At 41.0% G+C, this 27686-nt stretch overlaps 1 protein-coding gene across 1 annotated transcript in view; it reads left to right on the forward strand.

The window, feature by feature from the left end:
- CNTN5 (contactin 5) overlaps positions 1–27686 on the forward strand; it is a 699531-nt gene that overhangs the window by 347365 nt on the left and 324480 nt on the right. Inside the window, exon 11 of the mRNA XM_030200224.1 lies at positions 698–848. Coding sequence (XP_030056084.1) covers positions 698–848 — 151 coding nt within the window. The remainder of the gene's footprint in view (positions 1–697; positions 849–27686) is intronic.

The raw sequence follows: 27686 nt of genomic DNA on the forward strand, positions 1-27686 counted from the left end.
TGACCCTTTACCCTTTGCCCATTTTACATTTACTTAAGGAAGTTTCCCTGTGGTCTTAGTAAAGACCATTTGTATCATACACATTAGATGGATTTGGTCCACAGTAGCTGAAATGTTGTACCCAGAGTGACTATTACTGCCTGCTATGCTTGCTTTGAAATATTCTATAGCATGTAGTGTGTTCTAGTTACTTTAAAAACAGGGCCTGGGCAAATTTCACTAGACGTTATCCACCTTAACTCATTACCAATAATCTTTCTAAATCCACATGTGCATTTGCTGTACCTGGTTTGAATTAAAAGGTCATCATGAATGTAATGGCCTACACCATTGTGTTCTTGTCTTTCTTTTTCTTTCCTTTGGAGTTTTACCATTTTTGCAGGTGGCTGGAAGAAAGTTATCCCTTTCAATTACTCAGCTGTTTGAAACTCCTCCAAAACTGCTGAGTTTGACAAATAATCATTCTGCATGAAATCCTGTTGCCAGAAAGGGCTTTTTTTTTAATTTACTAAAGAATAATGAGGTGCTAGTTCTGCCTTTTCAATTTGCTCATGCCTTAGAATCTGTATTTCAATGATATTCAAAGGGAAAAATGAAAATACGTGATGAGCCATCTGTTTGAGTGTATGGTTGTAGAAATCTTTCATTGTTCCTGTTTAGCATTCATGGTTTTTTTTTTTGCTCCTTTTTGCAACAGCTTCAGCTCCTGTTTTTGAGCAAGAAAAACTGAAGAAAACAATAGTTATCACCAAGGGTCAAGAAGTTATTACAGAGTGCAAACCACATGCCTCTCCAAAACCGACCATCTCGTGGAAAAAAGGCGATAAAGCAGTACGACAGAATAAGAGGTTAGAATTTTTATTAGTGAACCCAAGGATCCCATGTTTAACAATAATTACATTGTTGCATTTCATACGATCACTATACAACTTTGTATTTGTTATCCACCGACTGGGCAAATGCCTTTGACGTTACTATGTAAGCCACATTGAGCCTGCAAATAGGTGGGAAAATGTGGCCTAGTGGTTAGGGTGGTGGACTTTGGTCCTAAGGAACTGAGTTCAATTCCCACTGTAGGCACAGGCAGCTCCTTGTGACTCTGGGCAAGTCACTTAACCCTCCATTGCCCCATGTAAGCTGCATTGAGCCTGCCACAAGTGGGAAAGGGCAGGGTATAACTGTAACAAAAATAAATAAATAATGTGTCATATGAAAATACTAGGCATGGTGTAAAACACAAATGTGTTTTCTTAAGGGATCAGCTACAGATTTTGATCTATTTTCTCTCAGAGGGTAGAGCTGGTACCTCAAACAGAATTTCTGGTTATTTAACTGTGCTTCGGCTAAGAATTTTACAACTAAAGAAGCCGGTAATCAGTGAATGAAATTTTGTTAAAAATGGTAAAACGTAACTGTTTAAAATTAACCAGATAGCACGGATTAACTTTTATGTCATGTTCATATTCTTCATCACACCTCTAACCTTTAACTGGTTAAACTGTGCCTAAGCATAGACCAAAATTAAAGCAGTCTACACAATGGGTGGAATATTGAAACAGTCATTATCCCAGGGATTCTATATATCGCACCTTGATTTCTGCACATAAATCAAAGCATATTCCATAACTGCACATAACTTAGTTAACAAGCTAATCAGTGCTGATAATTGGATGCTAACAAGCAATTATCAGCACTAAATGGCATTAATTAGAATTATGCACGCTAAGCATATTCTGTCACATGGTGCGTGTAAATTCTAAGTCTCATAGTTGAAAAGTGGGCGTGCTTATGGTAGTGGTTGGGCAGGTTGTAGGTGTTTCTAAAATCTATGCATGCTGTTATAAAATATACCCGCTCCACGCCTAATTTAGGTGTCGGGATTTATACCAGGTTTTAGTTGACTTAATTGCCTGTGACTAAATTTAGTCACGCAGAGCAGCACTTGGTGTATTCTATAATGTACGGCAAAATCAAAGTGCACACGGAAATTGAGGCATGACATATAGAATCTAGCCCTATCCCCCTAATTCTATAAACTTGTATGGACAATTGAACACTTATGGGGGAATTCTATACACGGCACCAAATGTTAGACAGGAAACCAAGAAACCTCCATAGAAAATCAGCAGACCAACAAAAGAAAGCGGAACTCACCACAAGCAAGTTTCAAGACAGCCAATAACAACCTTTATTCTTCAAATCCACTGAGTAGGGGAAAACTGACAAAATATACCCATGCCAAATTTTCAGTGTGGAAAAGCATCCCAACAGATGCAAGGCGCCGAAACGGGGCAGAAACATCAGATCCATATGCAAACACACTTATACGCCCATTTATAGAGTAGTGCCTTAAAAATCGGCCCCCGAGAACTAAGGGGTTAGTGTGATTCTATAAACTACGCCTAAAGTTAGATGTAGTTTATAGAATATGATCATTCTTATGACTAAAATTTAGGCACACCCATTTAGCCACCTAAAACCAGGCCTAAATATCGATCAGGGGTATTCCATAATAGTGCACATAGTTTTTTGAAATGTCCACATCCCGCCGATTCTACGCCTATGGTCATGCCCCCTTTTTGATTGTGCAAATTAGAATTTACTGCACTGCATTGTAGAATACGCCTAGAAAGTTGTGCACATACATTCTAATTAAAGTCAATTAGTGATGCTAATTAGTTAAGAATTAATTTGGCTTGTTAATCAGTTAAGTTGTGTGTGCAATTTGGACATACAGCCAAATAGCATGCACATGTTAAGGCGCCATATATAGAATTTTGGGGTAAGGGTTTCCATGAGGATTTGCAAAAGGGGCATAACAATGGGAGGGACATGGGCAGATCAAGGGCATTCCCTTGAAATGCACGCGCTGTTATAGAATAGTGTGGATCCGCACCCAACTTGTATGCTGGGATTTACACCTGATTTCAGTTGGTGTAACTCCTTGTGTCCAAAGTCGAGCTCAGCGCTATGCACTACTAATTAAAGGACACCCATCCCAGAACACCTGTTATAGAATACTATTCAGTGCCGATTTTTTTCAGCACTGAATTTTGAATGCTATTGACTGAATAGCATAGTAAAATGACCAAATATAAAAATAAATACAAACAATTGAATCCTAGTAATAGGACTAACATGTGACAGTATCAGAAACATACACATTTAACAGCACTGTAGACCAATGATAAAACAGGGATATGATAAAAGTCAGTAAAATATAAATGATACCATAATAGATAGCAAAGAAGAACATAACATAGATATGTTGCAATGGAGCTTATTTTCGAAGCATATGAACATCTCAAAGTGTATAAATAGATGTCCATGTGTTTAAAACATCCAAATCCTGATTTTGCAAAGGCAAAAAAAGTGACGTCCAACACTGCAGAATGTCCAAATAGCAAAGGGGCATTTTGTGGGCGTGTTTTGCGCAGGTCTAGGGAGGGCCCAAAATCAAGATGTCCAACAGCAATTACAGAACGGGAAGATACATCCCAGCCCAAAAAGAAGTATGTCCTAAGGTAAACCTGCTTCCGTCACATCCAGCTGGCCACTGGAGGGATTAAGACATGCTACCTCCTTAATCCCCCAGTGGTTGTTGTCCCCCTCTTTCTCCCCTGATACCAAGCTCTATGACAACTTCAGGAATTATAGGCATTCTAAGAAAAGCAAGACGCAAGTCTTGAGGAGTAACCTAGTGGTTAGTGCAGTGCATTTTAAACCAAGGGATCCAGGTTCAAATCCTACTTTAACTCTTATTATTATTTTTCTTTTTTTTTATTGTGATCGACGTATTTCACAGTATTATTTTGTCCTTTCGTATTGCTAAACTTTGATTATTGTAACGTCATTTATTTAGGTTTGCCACATTCACAAATATAGAAACTGCAATCGATTCAAAATATTGCAATAAAGTTACCATATCATGATAAAAAGTCTGATCATGTTACCCCTATGTTTAAAGAAAGGCATGGGTTACCCATAGAAAAAAAAATCACTTACAAATTATTATTACTTTTAAGGCATTTAAACTGTGCGTCACAGATTATTTGGCCACTCTTACAATCCCATATACTCCAGCAACAGTTTTACATTTGATAAATGATTATCAATTGGTCCTTCCTAGACTGAAACAGGCACTACTCGAATCAAAAAGACATAGGGCCCTGTTTACTAAGCCATGCTGTAGGCGTGCTAACATTTTTAGTGCACACTAACACTAGAGATATCTATAGGAATATATGGGTCTCTAGCATTAGCACGTGCTAAAAACACTAGCATTGCCGTAGTAAACAGAGCATATAGTGCCTTCTATTTTACGGCCCCCTCTACATGGAAAAAGTTACCGCTTTGTATCCGTAGTATTACTTTCATCAGAGAATTTAGGAGAACTATAAGAACATGGCTATTTGAGCAAGTATTTTTACTTATAGGTTTTCTATAAAAGAGTGTCATTCTCTCTCTGTTGGTTGTTTAATCCTTGAAGCATTTTTGAATTGTTGTTTTTAATTTGTCTTCTCTTATCTGTTGGTTGTCGACTGGTATTTATCTTTCTTTTGTGAATGCTTTTTTTTTCCTATCCTATGACTACTGTAGTTCCTTTCTTGTTGCCTTAAAATAGTAATTATTGATTTACACCGCCCTGTCCCGCGTGTTAGTATGGGTGGTATAGAAAGTATGAATAAACTGTAAACTGCTCACCTTTGGTTGAATATTGGGCTCAATATATGTTACGTTCATCCAATAGAAAGTCTATTTTTATATTTGTTTTTACTTATTAACCTCCCTGTTTACTAAACTCCACGGCAATGCTGACACAGCCCATTCAAGTGAATAGGTTGTGTTGGTATTACCACACTGACAGCCGCTAGCGTGGCTTAGTAAACAGGGGGGTAAATTTTCCTAGACATATATTCTCCAGAGATTTTAATTCTGTGCTGGTGGCTTTTTAAATGTTTTCTGCTGTCTCTGATATAAGGAGAACTTGCTTATCTAAGGGTTAAAGTTTTGCAAATAAAGAACTCTCTTGCCTGTGCATTTCAGGGTAACATAACTGTGAATTCTTGACGCCATCAATCAAAAGAATTCATTGATAATAAACTCCAAATTATCTCCACTTACTTGACTGTATTTGCAACTCTAGTTCTTTTTATTCCCTTTCTGATTACCACCTTAGCCACTGTAACAGTTCATAAATTCTGTATTTAATGAGAAGTTAATTTACTGTTGTAAGAGTAAAAGAATTATGTAAGTCAGCTAAGATCTGTCCCACAATGGAAGAAGAGGAAAGCATTAATTACTTGAAAGATGCTGTTTTACTTATGGTCCCCTAGATTACTTCCCCCAGCTTAATTTGTCCTTAATAGGTGCAGCATCTGAAGCACTTAAGAATTTAAGCTTCTAAGTATTTAATACTTATGGATCTTTCCTTCCCCATGTGGCAATTTAATGAATCTAAAGTAGTAAAAACTCTAAAAATATTCAGAAAAAAAGATGCTTGTGAAGGGAAATGTGCCTTCCTTGGAGAGTTACATAGCACTTCTTTTAGTTTTTACATAAATCATGTTCTAATTTTACAGTGGACAGGTCATAGTGGGAATTAGTTATTACAAATTGGAACAAAGAAAAACCAATAACCTTGACTATTAAAAGGTAAATGGCATAATTACCTCTCTATTAAAAACTCTATTCCATACAAAAAAAAATACCTACATGCAGTGAATTACTTGCTGCTTTAGATCATGGAAGTAGAATATCAATGTTTTAACTTTATAACTGAGTATGAAGATCTAGAATGTGTCCAGTCCTTGCTTTATTACATGCTTAGAGGGTAAATGTAATTTTATGACCTATTATTATTACATATTCTATTGATGGCATTATGAGCACTACTACAAGGGTTAAATCTTTGTGCTCTCCTTTGCTTGGCTCAGTATATTGGGTTCTGGGCTACTGTAATGTAGTGTATGCCCGCTGCTCAAACTACTTATAAAAAAGTCATTTTTTTATAAGTAGTTCTGAGAATAGCAGAATTCTGCTATTAGACTGTTTTTTCATTGGCAAATTTGATAAAATCTCCCCATATTTTCTTAAACTTCATTGGCTTCAGATTGAGGCCCGAATACAATTTAAAATCTGAATATTTATTTTAAAATCTTATATTGCTGTACTCCATTGTACATGCCGATTCACCTTCATCTCTCATCTGGTCAAAATTTTCATTCTTTTCACAAATCAGTTGTCAGTTCACTTTCCAGTGGAATGGTAATGGAATTCAAAAATGGCGTGGGATAAACCAAGGAATCCTGCTTAGATGGAATAGATTCAAGAAGCTTAGCGAAGATTAGGTGGCAACAACATTCCTCCCTAGGAACTTCCGTTCACTGGGTAAATCTCTCTTATCTGCACCCTTCTCCTCCACTGCTAACTCCAGACTCCGTTCCTTTTATCTTGCTGCACCATATGCCTGGAATAGACTTCCTGAGCTGGTACGTCAAGCTCCATTTCTGGCCATCTTCAAATCTAAGCAAAAAGCCCACCTTTTTGATGCTGTTTTTAACTCCTAACCCTTATTCACTTGTTCAGAACCTTTATTTTATCATCCTCACTTTAATATTCCCTTATCTCTTGTTTGTCCTGTTTGTCTGTCTAATTAGATTGTAAGCTCTGTTGAGCAGGGACTGTCTCTTCAAGTGTACAGCGCTGCATACATCTAGTAGCACTATAGAAATGATAAGTAGTAGTAGTAACAGCACTCTCTAAAGTCTGTAATGACCTGTTCCTTGCCAAATCCAGAGGCCACTACTCCATCCTCATCCTCCTGGATCTATCTGCCGCTTTTGACACTATCAATCATGACTTACTTCTTGCCACACTGTCCTCATTTGGGTTCCAGGGCTCTGTCCTCTCCTGGTTCTCCTCCTATCTCTCCCACCGCACCTTCAAAGTTCACTCTCATGGATCTTCCTCCACCCCCATCCACTTATCTGTTGGTGTTCCCCAGGGATCGGTCCTTGGACCCCTTCGTTCTCAATCTACACCTCTTCCCTGGGCTCCCTGATCTCATCTCATGGTTTCCAGTATCATCTCTATGTTGATGACACCCAACTGTATCTCTCCACACCAGACATCACCGCGGAGACCCAGGCAAAGGTATCGGCCTGCTTATCCGACATTGCTGCCTGGATGTCCAACCGCCACCTGAAAACTGAACATGTCCAAGACCGAGCTATCGTCTTTCCACCAAAACCCACTTCTCCTCTTCCTACACTTTCTATCTCAGTTGATAACACCCTCATCCTCCCCGTCTCATCTGCCCGCAACCTCGGAGTCATCTTTGACTCCTCTCTCTCCTTCTCTGCGCATATCCAGCAGATAGCCAAGACCTGTCGCTTCTTCCTCTTTAACATCAGCAAAATTCGCCCTTTCCTCTCTGAACACACCACCCGAACTCTCGTCCACGCTCTCATTACCTCTCGCCTGGACTACTGCAACTTACTCCTCACCGGCCTCCCACTTAGCCATCTATCCCCCCTTCAGTCTGTTCAGAACTCTGCTGCACGTCTCATATTCCGCCAGAACCGATATACTCATATCACCCCTTTCCTCAGGTCACTTCACTGGCTTCCAATCAGATACCGCATTCAATTCAAGCTTCTCCTTCTTACCTACAAATGCACTCAGTCTGCTGCCCCTCACTATCTTTCTACCCTCATCTCCCCTTACGTTCCCGCCCGTAACCTCCGTTCACAGGATAAATCCCTCCTCTCAGTACCCTTCTCCACCACCGCCAACTCCAGGCTCCGCTCATTCTGCCTCGCCTCACCCTATGCTTGGAACAACCTTCCTGAACCCTTACGCCAAGCCCCCTCCCTGCCCGTCTTCAAGTCTTTGCTTAAAGCTTTTACCACACTTAGAACATGTTTTACTCTATTGTGGATTTAAGTACATAAGTACATAAGTACATAAGTACATAAGTAGTGCCATACTGGGAAAGACCAAAGGTCCATCTAGCCCAGCATCCTGTCACCGACAGTGGCCAATCCAGGTCAAGGGCACCTGGCACGCTCCCCAAACGTAAAAACATTCCAGACAAGTTATACCTAAAAATGCGGAATTTTTCCAAGTCCATTTAATAGCGGTCTATGGACTTGTCCTTTAGGAATCTATCTAACCCCTTTTTAAACTCCGTCAAGCTAACCGCCCGTACCACGTTCTCCGGCAACGAATTCCAGAGTCTAATTACACGTTGGGTGAAGAAACATTTTCTCCGATTCGTTTTAAAATTTACCACACTGTAGCTTCAACTCATGCCCTCTAGTCCTAGTATTTTTGGATAGCGTGAACAGTCGCTTCACATCCACCCGATCCATTCCACTCATTATTTTATACACTTCTATCATATCTCCCCTCAGCCGTCTCTTCTCCAAGCTGAAAAGCCCTAGCCTTCTCAGCCTCTCTTCATAGGAAAGTCGTCCCATCCCCACTATCATTTTCGTCGCCCTTCGCTGTACCTTTTCCAATTCTACTATATCTTTTTTGAGATACGGAGACCAGTACTGAACACAATACTCCAGGTGCGGTCGCACCATGGAGCGATACAACGGCATTATAACATCCGCACACCTGGACTCCATACCCTTCCTAATAACACCCAACATTCTATTCGCTTTCCTAGCCACAGCAGCACACTGAGCAGAAGGTTTCAGCGTATCATCGACGACGACACCCAGATCCCTTTCTTGATCCGTAAACTCCTAACGAGGAACCTTGCAAGACGTAGCTATAATTCGGGTTCCTCTTAACCCACATGCATCACTTTGCACTTGTCAACATTGAACTTCATCTGCCACTTGCACGCCCATTCTCCCAGTCTCGCAAGGTCCTCCTGTAATCGTTCACATTCCTCCTGCATTTGGATGTTTTTGTTTGAAAATGGACCAAAAAATAAAACATCCAAATCACAAAACATTTTTCCAAACAGCATCTTCAAAAGGAAAAGATATACATTTTTTTTTTTTTTTTTAGAAAATGACTTTTCCTTTTCTGATTTTGGACATTTTACAAAAAAAACATCCAAATGCAGACTTAGACGTCATATCCAAAAATGCCCCTTCTGCATTTGACTTGCCCAAAGTCACAAGAAGCTGCAGTAGGAATTGAACCCATGTTGCCAGGATCAAAGCCCAATGCACTAACCATTAAGCCACTCCTCTTCTATTTTGGACATTTTGCAGTTGGACATTTTTTGTTTGAAAATGGACCAAAAAATAAAACGTCCAAAATACAAAACATCCATAGCATTCTTTTTCGAAAATGAGCTTCTTTCCTGTTCTGGATTTGGATGTTTTTTGTAAAACGTCCAGATTCAGACTTAGACGTCATATCGAAAATGCCCCTCCAAGTTATAAATGTTAGATGCCTCAAAACTTGTAAGCAACTGGTCTCATCCTTTTCATATCAAGCTCCTCTGATGTGAAATGGATTATCCACTTCTATGAGGCAGACAAGAGACTACTTACATTTTAGAAAAGCCCTGAAAACCTATTTGTTCCAAAAATATGTGCAGCCGTAACTCTTTGTTGTCAGTTTTTTTAAAAAACGTTATCTATATTTCATTGGAAATTGGCCTAACTCTCTTCTTTTAGGGTGTCTTTTACTAAGGCACACTCACGTTTTTGGCACATGCCTAAAACTTGGCATGCGCTAAATGTTAGAGGACGCCCATAGTATGGGTAAACCTCTGCGGTTTACCCAGGCCTAACACAAGTTGCGACTGCCGGGGCTGCCATGCCCCTAACACAGCCTACAGTTCTTGATTTCCCTCAGAGGTCCAGGAGCTTGTGAATCTTAACAAATTATCTGTCCCCTTCTCCTCTACTGCTAATTCCAGACTCCGTTCCTTTTATCTTGCTGCCCCTCACGCCTGGAATACACTTCCCGAGTCTGTATGTCTAGCCCCCTCTTTGGCCGTTTTCAAGTCCAAACTTAAAGCCCACCTCTTTACCACTGCTTTTGATTCCTAACCACTGCTCGCTTGCCCTGTCCTTTTATCTTCACCTCTTTATTCCCTTACCCTTAATTGTTCTGTCTGTCTGCCTGTCTTATCTAGATTGTAAGCTCTTTGAGCAGGGACTGTCTTTTTTGTTTATGGTTTACAGTGCTGCTGTAGATCACAGCAGCTAGACATATTCAGTCAGGACCAGAGGCATAGCTAGGTGGGTCGCCAGAGAAACAGCCGTTCCCCCAAATGGACTTCTGACTGTGCCAGCGCCTATTTTTCACATGATATGTTGCATTTAAAATATGCGCTATCGCCATTGGCACTCTACTACTACTACTTAGCATTTCTATAGCGCTGCCAGGGTTACGCAGTGCTGTACAAGTTTAAACATGGGGAAGGACAGTCCCTGCTCAAGAGAGCTTACAATCTAAAGGTAAAAACTCTGCTCTCCCCCCCCACCCGTGCCCTCAACCTGGCTAGGCTACTGGTCAGGGCATAGACTTGGACTTCACTTCTTCCTTCCCTGAGCCTCCTTACTCTCAGCCTGGCCCCATCTTTTTTTTTCTTCCCAGGTACTTACTCCACCTCTCCCAACTCACCTTCTCCTGAGATGGATCTAATGCTTTTAAGGTGGTCCAGGCTATTGGAGGGACTTTTCTTAAGGGAGACAGGCAGTGTTCAAATGCAAAGTGATGCACATGGGGAAGAATAATCCGAATCATAGTTATCTGATGCTAGGGTCCACCTTGGGGGTCAGCCAGTGGCGTACCAAGGGGGGGGGGGGCGGTAGGGGCGGTCCACCCCGAGTGCACACCACTGGGGGGGGGGGCTGCGCGCCAGTCAGCTTCGTCAGCTGACCGGCGCGCGGCACTCCCCCCCAGTGGCATGCACCCGGGGGGGGCTCTTTTGCCAGAGTGTGGGGGCGCTGCACCCAGAGGGCGGGGTGCATTGGCGATCTGCCCCGGGTGTCAGCCCCCCTAGGAACGCCACTGGGGTCAGCACCCAAGAAAAAGATCTAGGTGTCATTGCAGACAATATGCTGAAATCTTTTGCCCAGTGTGCGGTGACGACCAAAAAAGCCAACAGGATGCTAGGAGTATTAGGAAAATGGCTTCAAAATAAGACCAAAAATATTATAATGCCTCTGTATTGCTTCATGGTGTGACCTCACCTTGAGTACTGTGTTCATTCTTACTTACAGACCTTTCTGATGCAGATTTCAAAAAGGGAAACCGCAGACTTTCAACAGTCCTGGGAATCTGACAATTACCTCCTTAGCACACACATAAAGAACAGTCCTTCATCACTTTGATGTTAAGCACTAAAATTAATATTTGCACATGTTCAATAAGCCTTTTTTGGACCAACAGAAAATAAATACATGCTCCCATAACTCTTTATTTTGGACATAGAAAAATATTAAAATATAACACCCACCTCAGAATTTGTGTTAAATTTTTACTATACACCAGTAATTCCCAAACCTGTCCTGGGGGAACCCCAGCCAGTCAGGTTTTCTGAATATCCAAACTGAATATGAGTGAGAAATTTGCATACAGTGGAAGCAGTCCAGTTACTATGCAGAAAGGTTATGGTTCTCATAGACTGGTGCAAGAGTTTCCAGAAAGGGGATGGGATTTGATATACTGCCTTTCTATAGCTACAATCAAAGCATTTTACAGTATACAGGTACTTATTTTGTTCCTGGGGCAATGGAGGGTTAAGTGACTTGCCCAGACTCACAAGGAGCTGCAGTGGGAATCAAACCCTGTTCCTCTGGTTCTCTAAGCATTAGGTTACTCTGCCACTCATAAACCGGTGCAACAAGTTTCCAGAAAAAAGGTGGAAGAGGGTAAGCATAGTATATATTTTGAAAACATTGTAAGAAACAGGCTCAACTGATCACCAGTCAGGAAGCAGGAGGGCCAGATCAGTTCACATTGAAGAAAAAAAATTGAGACAGTTGAAGAACCAGGTAGTGAAGTGACATTGTTTAGATGAAGTGGCCAGCATTAGTGTAGGTTTATTGTAAATGTATTCAGGATGATATATCCCACATTTTATTGAAATTGGTCAAGTTTTAACACAGTTATGCAGTAAACAAACTTTGTATATATATATTTTTGAGAGTAGAACTGATGTAGCCTAAACCATCTGTTATGAAGATGTCTAAACAGAAATCCTCTGTACAGGTAAATGTAGTTGTATTCCAGCATGATATCCTTGACCCTGACACCCACTCTTTTAGCACTCAGAATACAATATAATCCACACAGTTCTATGTGTTTACACTTCTGCACCTCCAACAGATAAACAATCCCTACCATCCTCCCACAAGCAAAACTGCAAAGAGTGCTCTGGAAACTGTTCAGATACAAAAAAACAAACAAAAAAACTCAACAGCAGTCATTTACCACTTAATGACACCCATCACTTCTCTTCTCTTGGCTTTCAGTGTTTGTCTCTATTTCCATCTCTTTGTTCTCATTCAGAGTAGCTCAGTTACTAGCTGCTTCTCTCCAACTCTCTCCCTGGGCCCTTCATCTAAAGTTCCTGGTGATTGCTGGACTGTGCCCACCCTACACACCAAGCCCTGCCCCTTATAGAATCATTCCCTGAGGTTAGTAGGTTTCGTGGCCCTATTTGCTCTGAAGGTATATTTGGGAATCCACAATTTTACTTAGGTTTTCCGTCTCTACCATTCAAAGTGAAATGGAAGGTTTGCAGCTCCATCACAGCATGTTGATTTGCTGGTTAATATATGTTAGAGCAATTTTACTTGCAATATTTAGTATTATTATTTTTATTTATTGCACTTGTATCCCACATTTTCCCACCTATTTGCAGGCTCAATGAGGCTTACAAAAGATCTGTTATGGCATCGCCATAGCAGGGAAGAAATACAATTGGTGTTGCAAAGAGATAAAAGAAAACAAGAGGATCTGGTTATACAGCTGTACAGTGAGACATTCTGAATAAAGGAGTGTAAGGGTTGTGTTCAAGTAATTATGGGTTCTCGTGGTAGGCTTTGTTAAAGAGCTTTGCGGAAGCTATTTAATTTGTTGATTGTTTTCAAGTGAGTTGGTAGTGCATTCCACATCTTTGTACTCATGTAGGAAAAGCTGGACGCATGTGTTAGTTTGTATTTGATCCCTTTACAGCTGGGGAAGTGTAGGTTGAGAAAGGTGCGGGAAGATCGTTTAGCATTTATAACACCTTAGAATCAATAATGATTCTAAGGTGTTAAATCTAATGTACACTAAAAATTGCACACCTGTAGAGGCTACCACTCCTTAGGTATGCTCTGTGTTATATATTTATGGGGTATTTTACTAAGGTGCACTAGCGTTTTGGGCTTGTGCTAGAAATCAGCTGGCGGCAAACGCTTAGACGCCCATAGGAATATAATGGGTGTCTCAGCGTTTAGCGTCAGGTGATTTCTAGCCTGAACTAAAAATGCTAAAGCATCTTAGTGAAAGACCCCCTTAATTATTTTTTTTTTAATCTTTGTAAATGTGTATTAGCTAAGCCTATTTTCCTTTTTCAATTTTATTTGTAAAGTATTTCAGTAAATAAAAATGTAAGCATGCAAATTATGGGATTTAGAATCTACATTTATATTTGTTAAGTTAAACAAAGCAGAGCTCTTTGTGTAACTAAGTGGAAAACAAAACCCCAGGGATCAGATTTGTTTTTAATGATGAAGCAGTCTAAAAAATAAATTGAATGAAAGGTCACAGGAACGACTAAACCTAATGCAGTACGTTTAACATTTCATATCTCAAAATGCAACTGAAAGCCAATACTCAAGGTTTCATGCCTTTCGTTGCCAGAGCTCTGCAAACATGCCACATTTTTCTTAATTGCCTTGATAAATCCAAGGGAGCTACTCCAGAAATTGCTTGCATTCCAGTCCCAGGGCCTCCAGTTCATCTCACACCTGAGTACTATGTGAAGAAAAAAACGACAGTGTAGAGTTAGATAAATTTGAAAAGGCAGTTTAATTTCCATTATAATAAAAATGTCAATTGAAACAGTCTGAACTGAGCCACAAAACCTGAACTTGCATTGTATTTAGAGATAGTTATTATATTTAGAAATAAATTGTCTCAGTCAGCAATCCCAGCTCTCTTTAAAAAGGTAGTTTTTGATTTGTTTTGTTTTATTTTTGTTTTATTAGTTCAGTCTTACAGAGAAAGCCTACATATCATGCACACATGGGTGGACGCTTTTCAGCTGAAACTCAATGCAGAAAAAACCCAATGCCTAATACTCACCTCGCAACATAACACATACAAATTCAACACCATTAACACACCAAAACTGAATCTTCCAATTTCAGACACCCTACAAATTCTTGGAGTTACCATTGACCGACACCTAACACTTGAGAGCCACGCGAAAAACACAACCAAGAAGATGTTCCATTCAATGTGGAAATTAAAAAGAGTAAAACCTTTCTTCCCAAGGGCCGTCTTCCGCAACCTGGTACAATCAATGGTACTCAGCCATCTAGATTACTGCAATGCAGTCTATGCTGGCTGTAAAGAGCAAATAATCAAGAAACTTCAAACAGCTCAGGGCACTGCAGCTAGACTCATATTCGGTAAAGCAAAATATGAAAGTGCTAAACCCCTGAGAGAAAAACTACACTGGCTCCCACTCAAAGAACGGGTCACGTTCAAGGTATGCACCCTAGTTCACAAAATCATCCACGGAGACGCCCCAGCATACATGTCAGACCTGATAGACCTACCACCCAGGAATGCTAAAAAGTCATCCCGCACATTCCTTAATCTTCACTTCCCCAACTGTAAAGACCTAAAATACAAACTAACGCACGCGTCAACCTTCTCCTACCTGAGCACACAATTCTGGAACGCGCTGCCGCGCAACTTTAAAATGATCTATGAACGAACTAACTTCCGCAAACTACTGAAGACACATCTCTTCATCAAGACATACCACAAAGATCAACAAATATGAACTCCTAACGTACATCAGAATTGCTTGCAACAGTTGCTTGTTAAACTACCATCATGTTCGTAGTTATTCACGTTACTCTAGATCCTCTGTAAATACTAAATGTATACTTCTTTCATCTTTCCACTATTCATGATGTATTGTAAAGCCACATTGAGCCTGCAAAGAGGTGGGAAAATGTGGGATACAAATGCAATAAATAAATAAACATAAAAGTTACACAAGGGAGATAAGTTCATAAAAAAAAAGGATGAACAAATTTATAAAAAACATCTATTTTAGGGACCCTTTTAGTTAACCACATTAAGGGGCCCTTTTACAAAAGGGTTGCCATGCAACAACCTGGAACTACTGCTCGCCCAACGCGGTCTCCGGCAGTAGTTCTAGCTCAAGTGTGCTCCATTTCTGGCATGCCAGAAAACATTTTTTCAATTTTTACCATGACGCTAACCAGTAACCATGGGATCCCTTACCGCCACCTCATTGAGTGGTGGTAAGCGCACCCCGCCGCATGGCTACACAGTAAGAATAATTTCACCACGTGGCCATGTTTTTTTTTTTTTTTTTGGGGGGGGGGGATATTTTTACCTGATGAAGTAAAAAGGGCCCAGAAACATGGGAAAATGGCCCCTGCTGCTACCACAGAGTCCTTTTTAGTGCAGCTTGGTAAAAGGACCCCAGCACTTTTTTTAGCACCAAGGGCTTACCCACAGTAATCAGGCAGTGCTGCACACTGCCTAGTTCCACCAAGTTAGTGCGGGAGCCACTGCCTCCTAAATAGGAGGCGGTAAGGGATCCCCCAGGAAATGGCCATGTGGCAAGTTCTTAAATTACCACATGGCCGTTTCCTTCTTAAAAAAAAAAAAGATTCTTTTACCTGCTGAAGTAAGCGAGGGCCTTGGTGTGTGGCAAACCCGCACACTGACTCCACCGCAGGGGTCTTTTTACCGCAGCTTGGTAAAAGGATTCCTAAAGAAAGCCTTCAAAACTTATTTATTTGAATTGGCTTTCAAATCTAATTCTTAGACTGCACAGATGACCTTATGACCATTGACTAGTTCCTGGTTTTCCTTTTTCCTCCCCATAGATTTGTTATTTTCCTTCCCCCTTCCATCCTTGTTCCCCTCCCTCCCCTTCCATTCCCTATATGCTTTTATTTTATAAACATGATTTTATGTTGTATTTCTTTACATCTCATCTTTATTTTTTTTGAATTGACAACGGAGTTCTATTTCCTGTCAATTGTTTTCTTTTTTTAAGAATTTTATATTTTTATTGTAAAATGCTTTGATAAAAGCTATATAGAAAATAATTAGTATAACATTAACCATAATACAGGCATCTTTGTGCCTTTATTTTGAAAAGGCTTCCAGAACTACCATCAGTTGCAAACAGAAAACCAAGGGGTAGGATTAAATGGCCATTTTTCTCAATGGAGGAGGGTGAAGAGTGGAGTGCCACAGGGATCTGTACTGGGACCAGTGCTGTTTAACATATTTATAAATGATCTAGAAATTGGAGTGACAAGTGAGGTGATTAAATTTGCAGATGATACAAAACTATTCAGAATTGTCAAAACACATGTAGACTGTGAAAAATTGGAGGAAGACCTTAGGAAACTGGAAGACTGGGCATCCAAATAGCAGATGAAATTTAATGTGGACAAATGCAAAGTGTTGCACATTGGAAAAAATAATCTGAATCATAGTCACCTGATGCTAGGGTCCACCGTAGGATCAGCACCCAAGAAAAAGTTCTAGGTGTCGTTGTAGACAATACGCTGAAATCTGCTACACAGTGTGTGGTGGCAGCCACAAAAAACAAACAGGATGCTAGGGATTGTTATGAAATTGATGGTAAATAAGGGCAAGAATACTGTAATTCCTCTGTATCGCTCCATGATGTGACTTCACCTTCAGTATTACACTGAATCTCAAAAAAGATATAGCAGAATTAGAAAAGGTTCAAAGAAGAGAGAGCAAAAGGATAAAGGGAATGGAACTCCTCTCTTATGAGGAAAGACTAAAACTTTAGGGCTCTTCAGCTTGGAAAATAGACAGGTGAACAGTGATATGCTTGAGGTCTACAAAATCCTGAATGGTGTAGAACGAGTAGAAGTGAATTGATTTTTTACTCTTTCAAAAAGTACAAGGACTGCGTAATTGTTAAACTGGCAGATTGGTTTAAATTGATTTTATGTTTGTGCATACTATGTGCAATTGAACATAAGTTGTATGCATTGTGTCTGTATTATTTATTTTTATTTATTTATTTGGATTTTGCTCACACCTTTTCAGTAGTAGCTAATATAAACCCGTTCAGGGTGTAGTCGATAGACGGCTATAAAATCAAATAAATAAAAAGACTAGGGACACTCAATTAATTACATAGAAATACTTTTAAAACAGAGGAAATATTTTTTGCTCAATGAATAGATACGTTCTGAAACTCATTGTCAGAGGATGTGTAACAGCAGTTAATATATCTGGGTTTAAAAAGGTTTGGACAAGTTCCTGGAGGAAAAGTCCATAGTTGTTATTGAGATGGACATGGAGAAAGCCACTGCTTGCCCTGGGATTGGTAGCATGGAATGTTGCTACTAACTGGGTTTCTGCCAGGCACTTGTGACCTGGATTGGGATTGTTGGAAACAACGATACTATGCTAGATGGACATTGGAGGGGAATATCGAACGGGGGCGCCCATCTCTAATGACGGCCCCATAAAGCGGTGTACCCAACTGTATTAATCGAAACAAGATAGGCGGCCATCTTCATTTTGATAATACAGTTGGGACGGCCAAATCTCAACATTTGGGCCATCTTTAGAGATGGCCGACATTGGTTTTCGCCGATAATGGAACTAATGGCAGCCATCTCAAAACCGGCCAAATCCAAGCCATTTGGTTATGGGAGGAGCCAGCATTTGTAGTGCACTGGTCCCCCTCACATGCCAGGACACCAACCGGGCACCCTAGGGAGCACTGCAGTGGACTTCATAAATTGCTCCCAGGTGCAGAGCTCCCTTACCTTGTGTGCTAAGCCCTCCAACACCCCCCCAAAACCCACTCCCCACAACTGTACACCACTACCATAGCCCTTAAAGGGTAACGAGGGGCACCTAGATGTGGGTACAGTGGGTTTCGGGTGGATTTTGGAGGGCTCCCATTTACCACCACAAGTGTAACAGGTAGGTGGGGGATGGGCCTGGGTCCGCCTGCCTGAAGTGCACTACAGTACCCACTAAAAACTGCTCCAGGGACCTGTATAGTGCTGTGATGGAGCTGGGTATGACATTTGAGGCTGGCATAGAGGCTGGAAAAAAATGTTTTTTTGGGGGGTGGGAGGGGGTTGGTGACCACTGGGAGAATAAGGGGAGGTGATCCCCGATTCCCTTTGGTTGTCATCTGGTCAGTTTGGGCACCTTTTCGAGGCTTGGTCGTGAACAAAATGGGACCAAGTAAAGTCAGCTAAATGCTCGTCAGGGCCTGCCTTCTTTTTTCCATTATCGGCCGAGGCCAGCCATCTCTTAACCATGCCCCTGTCCCACCTTCGGTACACTGCCAACACGCCCCCTTAAACTTTGGCTGGCCCTGCGATGGAAAGCAGTTGAAGTCGGCCAAAATCGGCTTTCGATTATACCGATTTGGCCGGCATTAGGAGAAGACCGGCCATATCCCTATTTGTGTTGGAAGATGGCCGCCCTTCTCCTTTGAAAATAAGCTGGTTGGTCTGACTTAGTACGACTATTCTTAAGTGTTTTAAGACAGGTATAAATGTGTACTGTATGAGCATATTTTGCAACTTCACTCCTACTTTACCTAGTATAAACCACCAGGAATGCCAATGGCACCCAAAGTTAGGTACACCAATTCTATATACGTCACTTTGCTTCGGTCTTCACCGAGGAAGATTTGGGTGGGATACCGGTGTCGGAAATGGTATTTCAAGCGGACGAGTCAGAGAAACTTACTGACTTCACGGTAAACCTGGAGGACGTAATGGGGCAGTTCGGCAAACTGAAGAGTAGCAAATCTCCTGGACCGGATGGTATTCATCCTAGAGTACTGATAGATCTGAAAAATGTGCTTGCGGAGCTACTGCTAGTGATATGCAACTTATCCTTAAAATCGAGCGTGGTACCGGAAGACTGGAGGGTGGCCAATGTAATGCCCATTTTTAAAAAAGGCTCCAGGGGAGATCCGGGAAATTATAGACCGGTGAGTCTGATGTCGGTGCCTGGGAAAATGGTAGAGGCTATTATTAAAAACAAAATTACAGAGCACATCCGAGGACATGGATTACTGAGACTGAGTCAGCACGGCTTTTGTGTGGGGAAATCTTGCCTGACCAATTTACTTCAATTCTTTGAAGGAGTAAACAAACATGTGGACAAAGGGGAGCCGGTTGATATTGTGTATCTGGATTTTCAAAGGCGTTTGACAAGGTACCTCATGAAAGGCTACAGAGGAAATTGGAGGGTCATGGGATAGGAGGAATGTCCTATTGTGGATTAAAAACTGGTTGAAGGATAGGAAACAGAGAGTGGGGTTAAATGGGCAATATTCACAATGGAGAAGGGTAGTTAGTGGGGTTCCTCAGGGGTCTGTGCTAGGACCGCTGCTTTTTAATATATTTATAAATGATTTAGAGATGGGGTAACTAGCGAGGTAATTAAATTTGCTGATGACACAAAGTTATTCAAAGTCGTTAACTCGCGACAGGATTGTGAAAATTACAAGAGGGACCTTACGAGACTGGGAGACTGGGCGGCTAAATGGCAGATGACGTTTAATGTGAGCAAGTGCCAGGTGATGCATGTGGGAAAAAAAGAACCTGAATTATAGCTACGTCATGCTAGGTTCCACGTTAGGAGTTACGGACCAAGAAAGGGATCTGGGTGTCGTCGTCGATAACACGCTGAAACCTTCTGCTCAGTGTGCTGCTGCGGCTAGGAAAGCGAATAGAATGTTGGGTATTATTAGGAAAGGTATGGAAAACAGGTGTGAGGATGTTATAATGCCGTTGTATCGCTCCATGGTGCGACCGCACCTTGAGTATTGTGTTCAATTCTGGTCGCCGCATCTCAAGAAAGATATAGTAGAATTGGAAAAGGTGCAGCGAAGGGCGGACTAAAATGATAGCGGGAATGGGACGACTTCCCTATGAAGAAAGGACTAAGGAGGCTAGGGCTATTCAGCTTGGAGAAGAGACGGCTGAGGGGAGACATGATAGAGGTATATAAAATAATGAGTGGAGTGGAACAGGTGGATGTGAAGCGTCTGTTCACGCTTTTCCAAAAATACTAGGACTAGGGGGCATGCGATTAATCTACAGTGTAGTAAATTTAAAACAAATCGGAGAAAAAATGTTTCTTCACCCAACGTGTAATTAAACTCTGGAATTCATTGCCGGAAAATGTGGTGAAGGCGGTTAGCTTAGCAGAGTTTAAAAAGGGGTTGGACGGTTTCCTAAAGGACAAGTCCATAAACCGCTACTAAACGGACTTGGAAAATCCAAAATCCCAGGGAATAACATGTATAGAATGTTTGTACGTTTGGAAGCTTGCCAGGTGCCCTTGGCCTGGATTGGCCGCTGTCGTGGACAAGATGCTTGGCTCGATGGACCCTTGGTCTTTTCCCAGTATGGCATTACTTATGTACTTATGTACTAGTGCTAGGCAAGTTTTATAGAGCAGGCTTAGTGTGGATTCCCATGCACAACTTGGGCATGAAGACTTAGGCCTGCTGAAACTCGGTATAAATGCTGGCTTGCAACTAATGGCAGTTGTGAGCATAAATGACCCTATTCTCTAACACTGCGTTTAATTTTAAGAATGCCTCTGACCCACTCATGTCCCTACCCTGACCACGTCCTTTTCTGAAATGCACATGAGACAATTTAAGCACACGGGAGAGATTCTATATATGGAGCCTAAAAATTTGGCACAGAATTCAGTGCTGAGTAAGCGTATTATATACAGTAAGCAGCGACTAGATTTAGGCACAGTATATAGAATACGTGTATTTGATATCGCAGTTCCTAAAACTACATATCTCCATTTACTCCAGTGAAAACATGGAGTAAATCCCGGCATGTAGATTTAGGTGCACTGGGCCATATTCTATAACTACGTGCCCATTTCCCCACCTATAACCACACCTCTTTTTGCCTGCGCATGTTAGAAGTTAGGCAGACTGCATTACAGAATGCACTTAGCGAGTTGTGTGCGTAAATCCTAATTATTGCCAATTAGTACTTATTTATTTATTTGTTGCATTTGTATCCCACATTTTCCCACCTATTTGCAGGCTCAATGTGGCTTACATTATCCGTAGTGGCGATCGCCATTATCGGAATGAGAAATGCAGAGTGGTATTGCATTAAAGTTCATAAGCGACAGAGTACTTTAAGCAGTCAAGTATCGAGGGTTCAGTTTTGTCCAGTTCTGGTATAAGTTTCGTTATCTGGAATTTAGGATAGATCATTGTGGTATGCCTTTTTGAACAGGTTGGTTTTAGTGATCAGACTGTTATGACTGTTGGAAGGGGAAATATTGAGAATGTTTGTTTACATATACGCTGCAAAACCAGTACTGATATGCACTGAAAGTTGTGCATACTCTTTATAGAATCACACTAAATTAATCGGTGCTGATCTTTCAGCTGCAATCTATAGAATTTAGCCCAATCTGCCTTAGCATAAACTTTTAGCTTTATTACAAAGGCACATTTATCTGCAGAATATCTTCCATACACTGCCTAATAATGCAAGAACCTTGAGGTACATCACAGTAGGCTAACATCCAACACATAAAAATTCAACTTAACAAAAAAAAAAATAAATACATGAAAGGCTATTTTACAAATAAACTATTCAGCGTATCCACACTATATTTCAGATTAAATATACAGAAAAACCATATTAAATGCTGATGTTGTTATTGGCACCTCTGTAGTTGCAAATGAGTCTTTGCATCCTTCCTCCTGATTCTAGCATTTTGCCTAATTCTGATTTCACGCATCAGCAAATTCTGAACAATCCGTCTCAAAGCACATCATGTACTAATTTAGCTCTGACAACCTTGTAATGGGAATTTGAATACTTATTACATTTTTCTCGTTAAAAAAAAGAAAAAAAAGAACCTCAGTGTTTACAGCTCTCTAACCTTGCCTTGATAAAGTGATACTGGAGCTGATTTCTTTCCCTATGAAATCTTATTTTTCATAGCATGCTTCTGTAAGTTGTACTCTGTGTTTTCTTTTGAGCTAATTCACCTGATTAAAATAAATTATAGATTACATATTTGTCTCTTTTTTCCATGCTCACTTCTTTTCCATAAATCTGATTATATTTCTGCATCAGAATTTGCAATATATCACATATATTTAAATAGTATGACAGCCCAATTAGCAGTATCAGTAAATAAATATTCTTAGATATGCGCAAAAATACCTGCTCTTTTTAATCCGAGAATTGCTGCACAGAATTATATGAATAGTTGAAATGCACAGTCCATTTGCACTTGCAGCAAAATTTGTACATTACTATGAGAATGACACAGAAGACAGATAGGTTAGGAAAGGGAGTAATAAAGGAAAGATGTTTGGAAAAGGAAGATTGATAAGGAACAAAAGCTTAGTGAAGAGGACTTGTATCCACTTCTTGACCTCTCTCCTTTTGCACAATGAGAAAACTCTGAAGGGAACAAGGATGAGAGAATATGATTTGGCAAGGGGAAAGAGACATTGATGAGAAATTAAAATCAGACAGATAGCTGAAATTCTCAAAATCAACACTAAAAAGATAAGGATGATACAGACTAAGGATTTGCATTAGTTGTAAAAAGTAATGGTAAAATGTGAAGATTGGAGCTATTTTCAGTTTGTGTGTTTTTAAATCAAATGAATGCGGGCCTAGAATGAGCTGCCCCTATTCGTGCTGCCCGATTTTGTTAGTAGTGCAGTTTATGGGGTCAGAAACAGTAGACCTAGGGGTTCTTTTACTAAAGCTTAGCTTGAGTTATCTGTAGTAGGGCTCATTTTATTCCTTTGGGGCCTGCTGCAGATTACTCGAGCTAAGCTTTAGTAAAAGACCCCCCTAGTTTGTGAGGGGAAGAAAGACACAGTGTGCGCTCTTTAGTTTGTCAGAGGGACATAGTAGAAGCACAGAGAGGAAGAAAGACACAGTGGAACCAGTTTGTCAGAGGGAGAAAGTAGAAGCACAGAATACTTCACCAACCATGTTGAAATTATTTGACAAGCAGCCATATAAGCCTACCACTGCTTCTCCCAAATCCCATGACTAAAGATGACATCAATTCATCAGGCAATAATACCAGCAATGTAGTACAATTTTCTTGTGTACATTCAGGGAATGAAGGTGGCATAAAATTATTGGCTTTAGAAATTTACCATACTGAAGTCCAAAAGAGAATTAGAGAAATCACCCCAAGATCAATATAGAGATCCAAAGTGTAGAGTGGGGGGGGGGGGGGGGGGGGGTGGGGGGGGGGGGGGGGGGGGGGGGGGGGGGGGGGGGGGGGGGGGGAGAGAGAGATAGATAACTGGCTATCCCCCACTGAATATTCTAGGTTAGTGGCTAGGAGACAACTGGCTATATCGTGTGATATAACTGGCTATCGTCAAATATTCAGCGCATAGCCAGCTATTGTAAGCAGCCACATCGGGCTGCATAAATAGATGGAATATCTTTGGCCAGTTTAAACTTAACTGGCTATTTCTGAATATTAACTTAGCCAGTTAAGTTTAAACCGGGCCAAAATAAACCGAATATTCAATGCCAGTCACCGGAAACAGCCCAGATATCTGGGCTAATCATCGACTGTAAGAGTTAGCCGGGCTCCCACCCATGGTCTTAATATCGGACTGTTGAGGTTTTCATCCCCTGGTGTTGCTTTATCCCACTGCTGCTACTTTGGGATATTCCTGCCAATGTTGGTGCTAATCAACCCCTATCCTGATGCCTTGGGGTCGTCAAGCCACTGCTCCCTTATTTATTGATTTCACATGATACAATCCTATTGCCCCTATAGCAGCTTCTTTGTGGCAGGCAAGAAACTGTACAGATGAATATCTAGGCTGCATTCCATCTTCTATTTAAAGAAGGGCCCCTAAATCCTTCATGGGATCTTTCTGCACTCAGAGAGAGAAAATACACTATTGCTGTCAATTTCTCCTGGATAAATCTGTCTATGAAGATACTCAGCTAATCCTTTATGTACCCCTCATATGGGCTAATTTTTCCACAACACTCTGACCCTGATCTAATCCTCTTTGTGACACTTTGCCGCTTGCCCAAAGGATTTGGAATCTTCTTTCCAAGACAAGTGCTATTTTACTCTTTGTCAATATTTGTGCAGTTTAACCTCAGACCCAGTACTCCGTAGTGTACCAGTCAATGCTGGTGCCACTTTACCCCTTTCCCCATGCATCAGGGTCTTCATGCTACTGTTTATTTCTTTATTTTACATGTTACAATCTTATTGGAGTGGAGGAGTGGCCTAGTGGTTAGGGTGGTGGACTTTGGTCCTAAGGAACTGAGTTCAGTTCCCACTTCAGGCACAGCCAGCTCCTTGTGACTCTGGGCAAGTCACTTAACCCTCCATTGCCCCATGTAAGCCACATTGAGCCTGCCATGAGTGGGAAAGTGCAGGGTACAAATGTAACAAAAAAAATTGTCTCAGAAGCTGTAGTTATGACTGGTCCATAATCTCTTTTGTGACAGCCTAAAGAACAGTACAGATGAAAGTTTAGGCTGCATTCCAATCATCCTTTCAAAGAAGGAGCTCTGGAAGAGTAACAGAAAGTATCTAATTCTCCTGTGCAAACTTGTCTATGGAGACTCTCAGATACTCATTCAAGCACTCCTTGTTTTCCTAAAAAAACTCTAATCCTGTCATAACCCTCTTAGTATTTTTTTGTCCCATGGCCAGAAAATTTGGTGCCTTCATGCCCATGTAGGTCTGCTTTACTCTTTTCCCATTGTCTTTGACCCCCAAAATGAATTGTCACTCAGTGCGCATTATCAAGACACTTAACTTGAGGTGCCAAGTTATAGAATCGCCCCTTATAGAGTATATGCACAAATGTATAACTTCAGAGCAGGTGTAAATTTGTGCATTGGCATTTATGCATTATTAGAGGTAGATTCGGGAGCCTACCTGATTAAACCCCACTGAACTGGCCATCTGACAATATTCAGCATAGACTTCCTGATTCTGTAAAGGCTGCCAAAAATTGTGCACGCAAATTTAGGTGTAATGCCAATTTGCATGCACAATTTAATTGAAGGACAAGCCAATTAGTGCCAATAATTGGCTTTCAAACAAGCAATTATTAGCAGTAATAGATTTAATCAGGTATTACATGCGTAAGTTAGGCACGGGATCTGTGCCTAACCTTTATATGCAGAACGAAAAAGAGGGCACAAAAAAGGGATGGTCATGGGTGTTTCAGGGTGGAACGAGGCGTGGCTTTGAGTTACATGCATAATTACAGGATAACAGTGCTCCACCCGTAAATTCAGGTGGCATTTGCACCACGTTTTCATTGGTACAAATGGTCATGCTTATATTTACACACAACCAAAATGCTTAAGCATTATTGTATAAACCGCACTGAACATTAGGTGTGGCTTATAGAATAACACTTAAGTGGGGGGGGGGGGGGGTTCAGTGCCGATTTTGTAGATGCCATTTACTGAATCTACCCCTAAGTGGGTAGTGCCACTGAATAGGCCTGTGACTACCCGCACTGTACAGTTAGTGATGGGGTGGTCCGTGGGCAGAGCCGGAACTTAACCAGTGAACAGTGATATTCAGTCCTCTATCCAAGCAGACGAAGTTAGGTTAGCAAATGTTGTTCTAGCTTTATCTGCCGAGCTAACTGGACAGCAGTCTATTGATCGGAGCTTGGTTAACTTCCAGGTGACTGGACATGGCCCAGCATTGAATATCCAGGGTTGATTTAGCCCACAACTGTAAAAAGATTAAAAACTGCTGACCGTTGCAGGCTGAATATCTACCCATACAAGCATATTCAGCATTGATATCTATATGGATAGAAGCACTGAATATGTGACCCGCTGGGCTAAAAGGTACTACAATGGGGCTACAAGCAACAGCAACAAAGGCTATAAAAGTTTAGAGGGGCAACTTCTATTTTTGAAAGTTGTGTATACTATAGGGTCAGTAGAATAGGACTATGCAATTTGTTTTTCACAACTTTGATGTTTTTCAAGTTCTGCAGCCTAAAAACTGCAGGCACCTAGAGTAGGGTATGTGATGTCTGGAATTAATTATTCTTTTATCGATAAACTTTTCCCGTTTTTTTAAACATATAATTAGTCCATAGCTGAGGCTGAAATTTTGCAGGATTATGCAGTCGATATCCCTGCATTGTATGGTTATGAATGTCACATACCCCACTTTTGATACCTTTTTGCTCTGCAGGAGATAGAAAAGATAGATCAATTAAGTGTCAATGGCAGCAATGATGACTGTGCCAGCTAAATATAGACTCAGGATGGTAGAAAACAGGAATGATATTCTATTCTCTCTCTGTCTTTACAGTGAGGTACAGCTGGGCAAGTTGAATGGGCCAAGTTACAAAATAAAATATATATCAAGATTTAAAAAAGCAAAATAGTGCAGTTGAATAAAAAAAAAAATAAAGAGTGACAGAAAAAGTCCAGCTCAGTCTACTGTACTTGAGAAAAATATAGTACAAACTAGAATTTTATCCAGAGTAAATGAAAAATCACCTTTGCTTGTTTATAAATAGCACCTTGTAGGATGATGCATTTAATTAAATGCCGTCTGACTATTATGATTGCCCCTGCGCATCTTCATAGCCTGTGATTTATAGACAGGCAAAGGGTCAAGGGAGTTATTTAACATGTTAATGTTGATGTACGGGAACTGTGCCATTTTGGGCTGCAATATTTTATTAAAGAATGTTCAGGGACATGGCTGTAATGTTATTGCAGTTTTATTATCTTTGTCTGCATACGCATGTGTTGACTGTTTAAACAAAAGAAAATCTGTTCTTAATAAAGGGTATATTGTGAGGTTAAACATTTTTCAGAGTTTGAGCAGAACATGGACAGAGTGCATATGTACATGTGTAAACTATGCAATACTACAACCTCTGCCTGTTCATGCATATGTCTAGGCACAGGCATTTACACAAGCTACAGCACTGGTGTAAGTGGTCACACCTAGATGTATGTGTGTGTGTTCTCTTGCCATTTGCGCTAGTATTCTCTAAAGAAAGAGGGGTTAAACATTCAGCCACTGATGGCCAGCATTTTTTTTTAATGCTGACTGTGACCAGCTAAATTAGCCTTGGATATTCAGTGTTAGGCCATGTGAAGGGCCCCATCACAGAATATCCAGGGCTAATTTGCCCAGTGTTAGGCACTGGAGCTTAAGACAGTAAGACGGTTATGCAGGCCTTGGCTGAGTATCAGCCGAGACATGCATAACTGTTATTTTGCTTCCCTCTCCCCCTTCCCACTGAAGCAGTCCTTTCCTTCCTGGCACCCTCCCCCAGCTTGACACCATTCAGAATGTCCCCAAATATCCCCCCCCCCCCCCCCCGCAATCTAGGTAGGCTCTCCGGGCCTACCTTAGCTCCCTGGGGTTGATAGGGGCAGGAGTGAGGCCCACTTGCTTTT

Source organism: Microcaecilia unicolor, chromosome 4 (assembly GCF_901765095.1).
Source record: "Microcaecilia unicolor chromosome 4, aMicUni1.1, whole genome shotgun sequence".
Classification (NCBI taxonomy): Eukaryota; Metazoa; Chordata; class Amphibia; order Gymnophiona; family Siphonopidae; genus Microcaecilia; species Microcaecilia unicolor.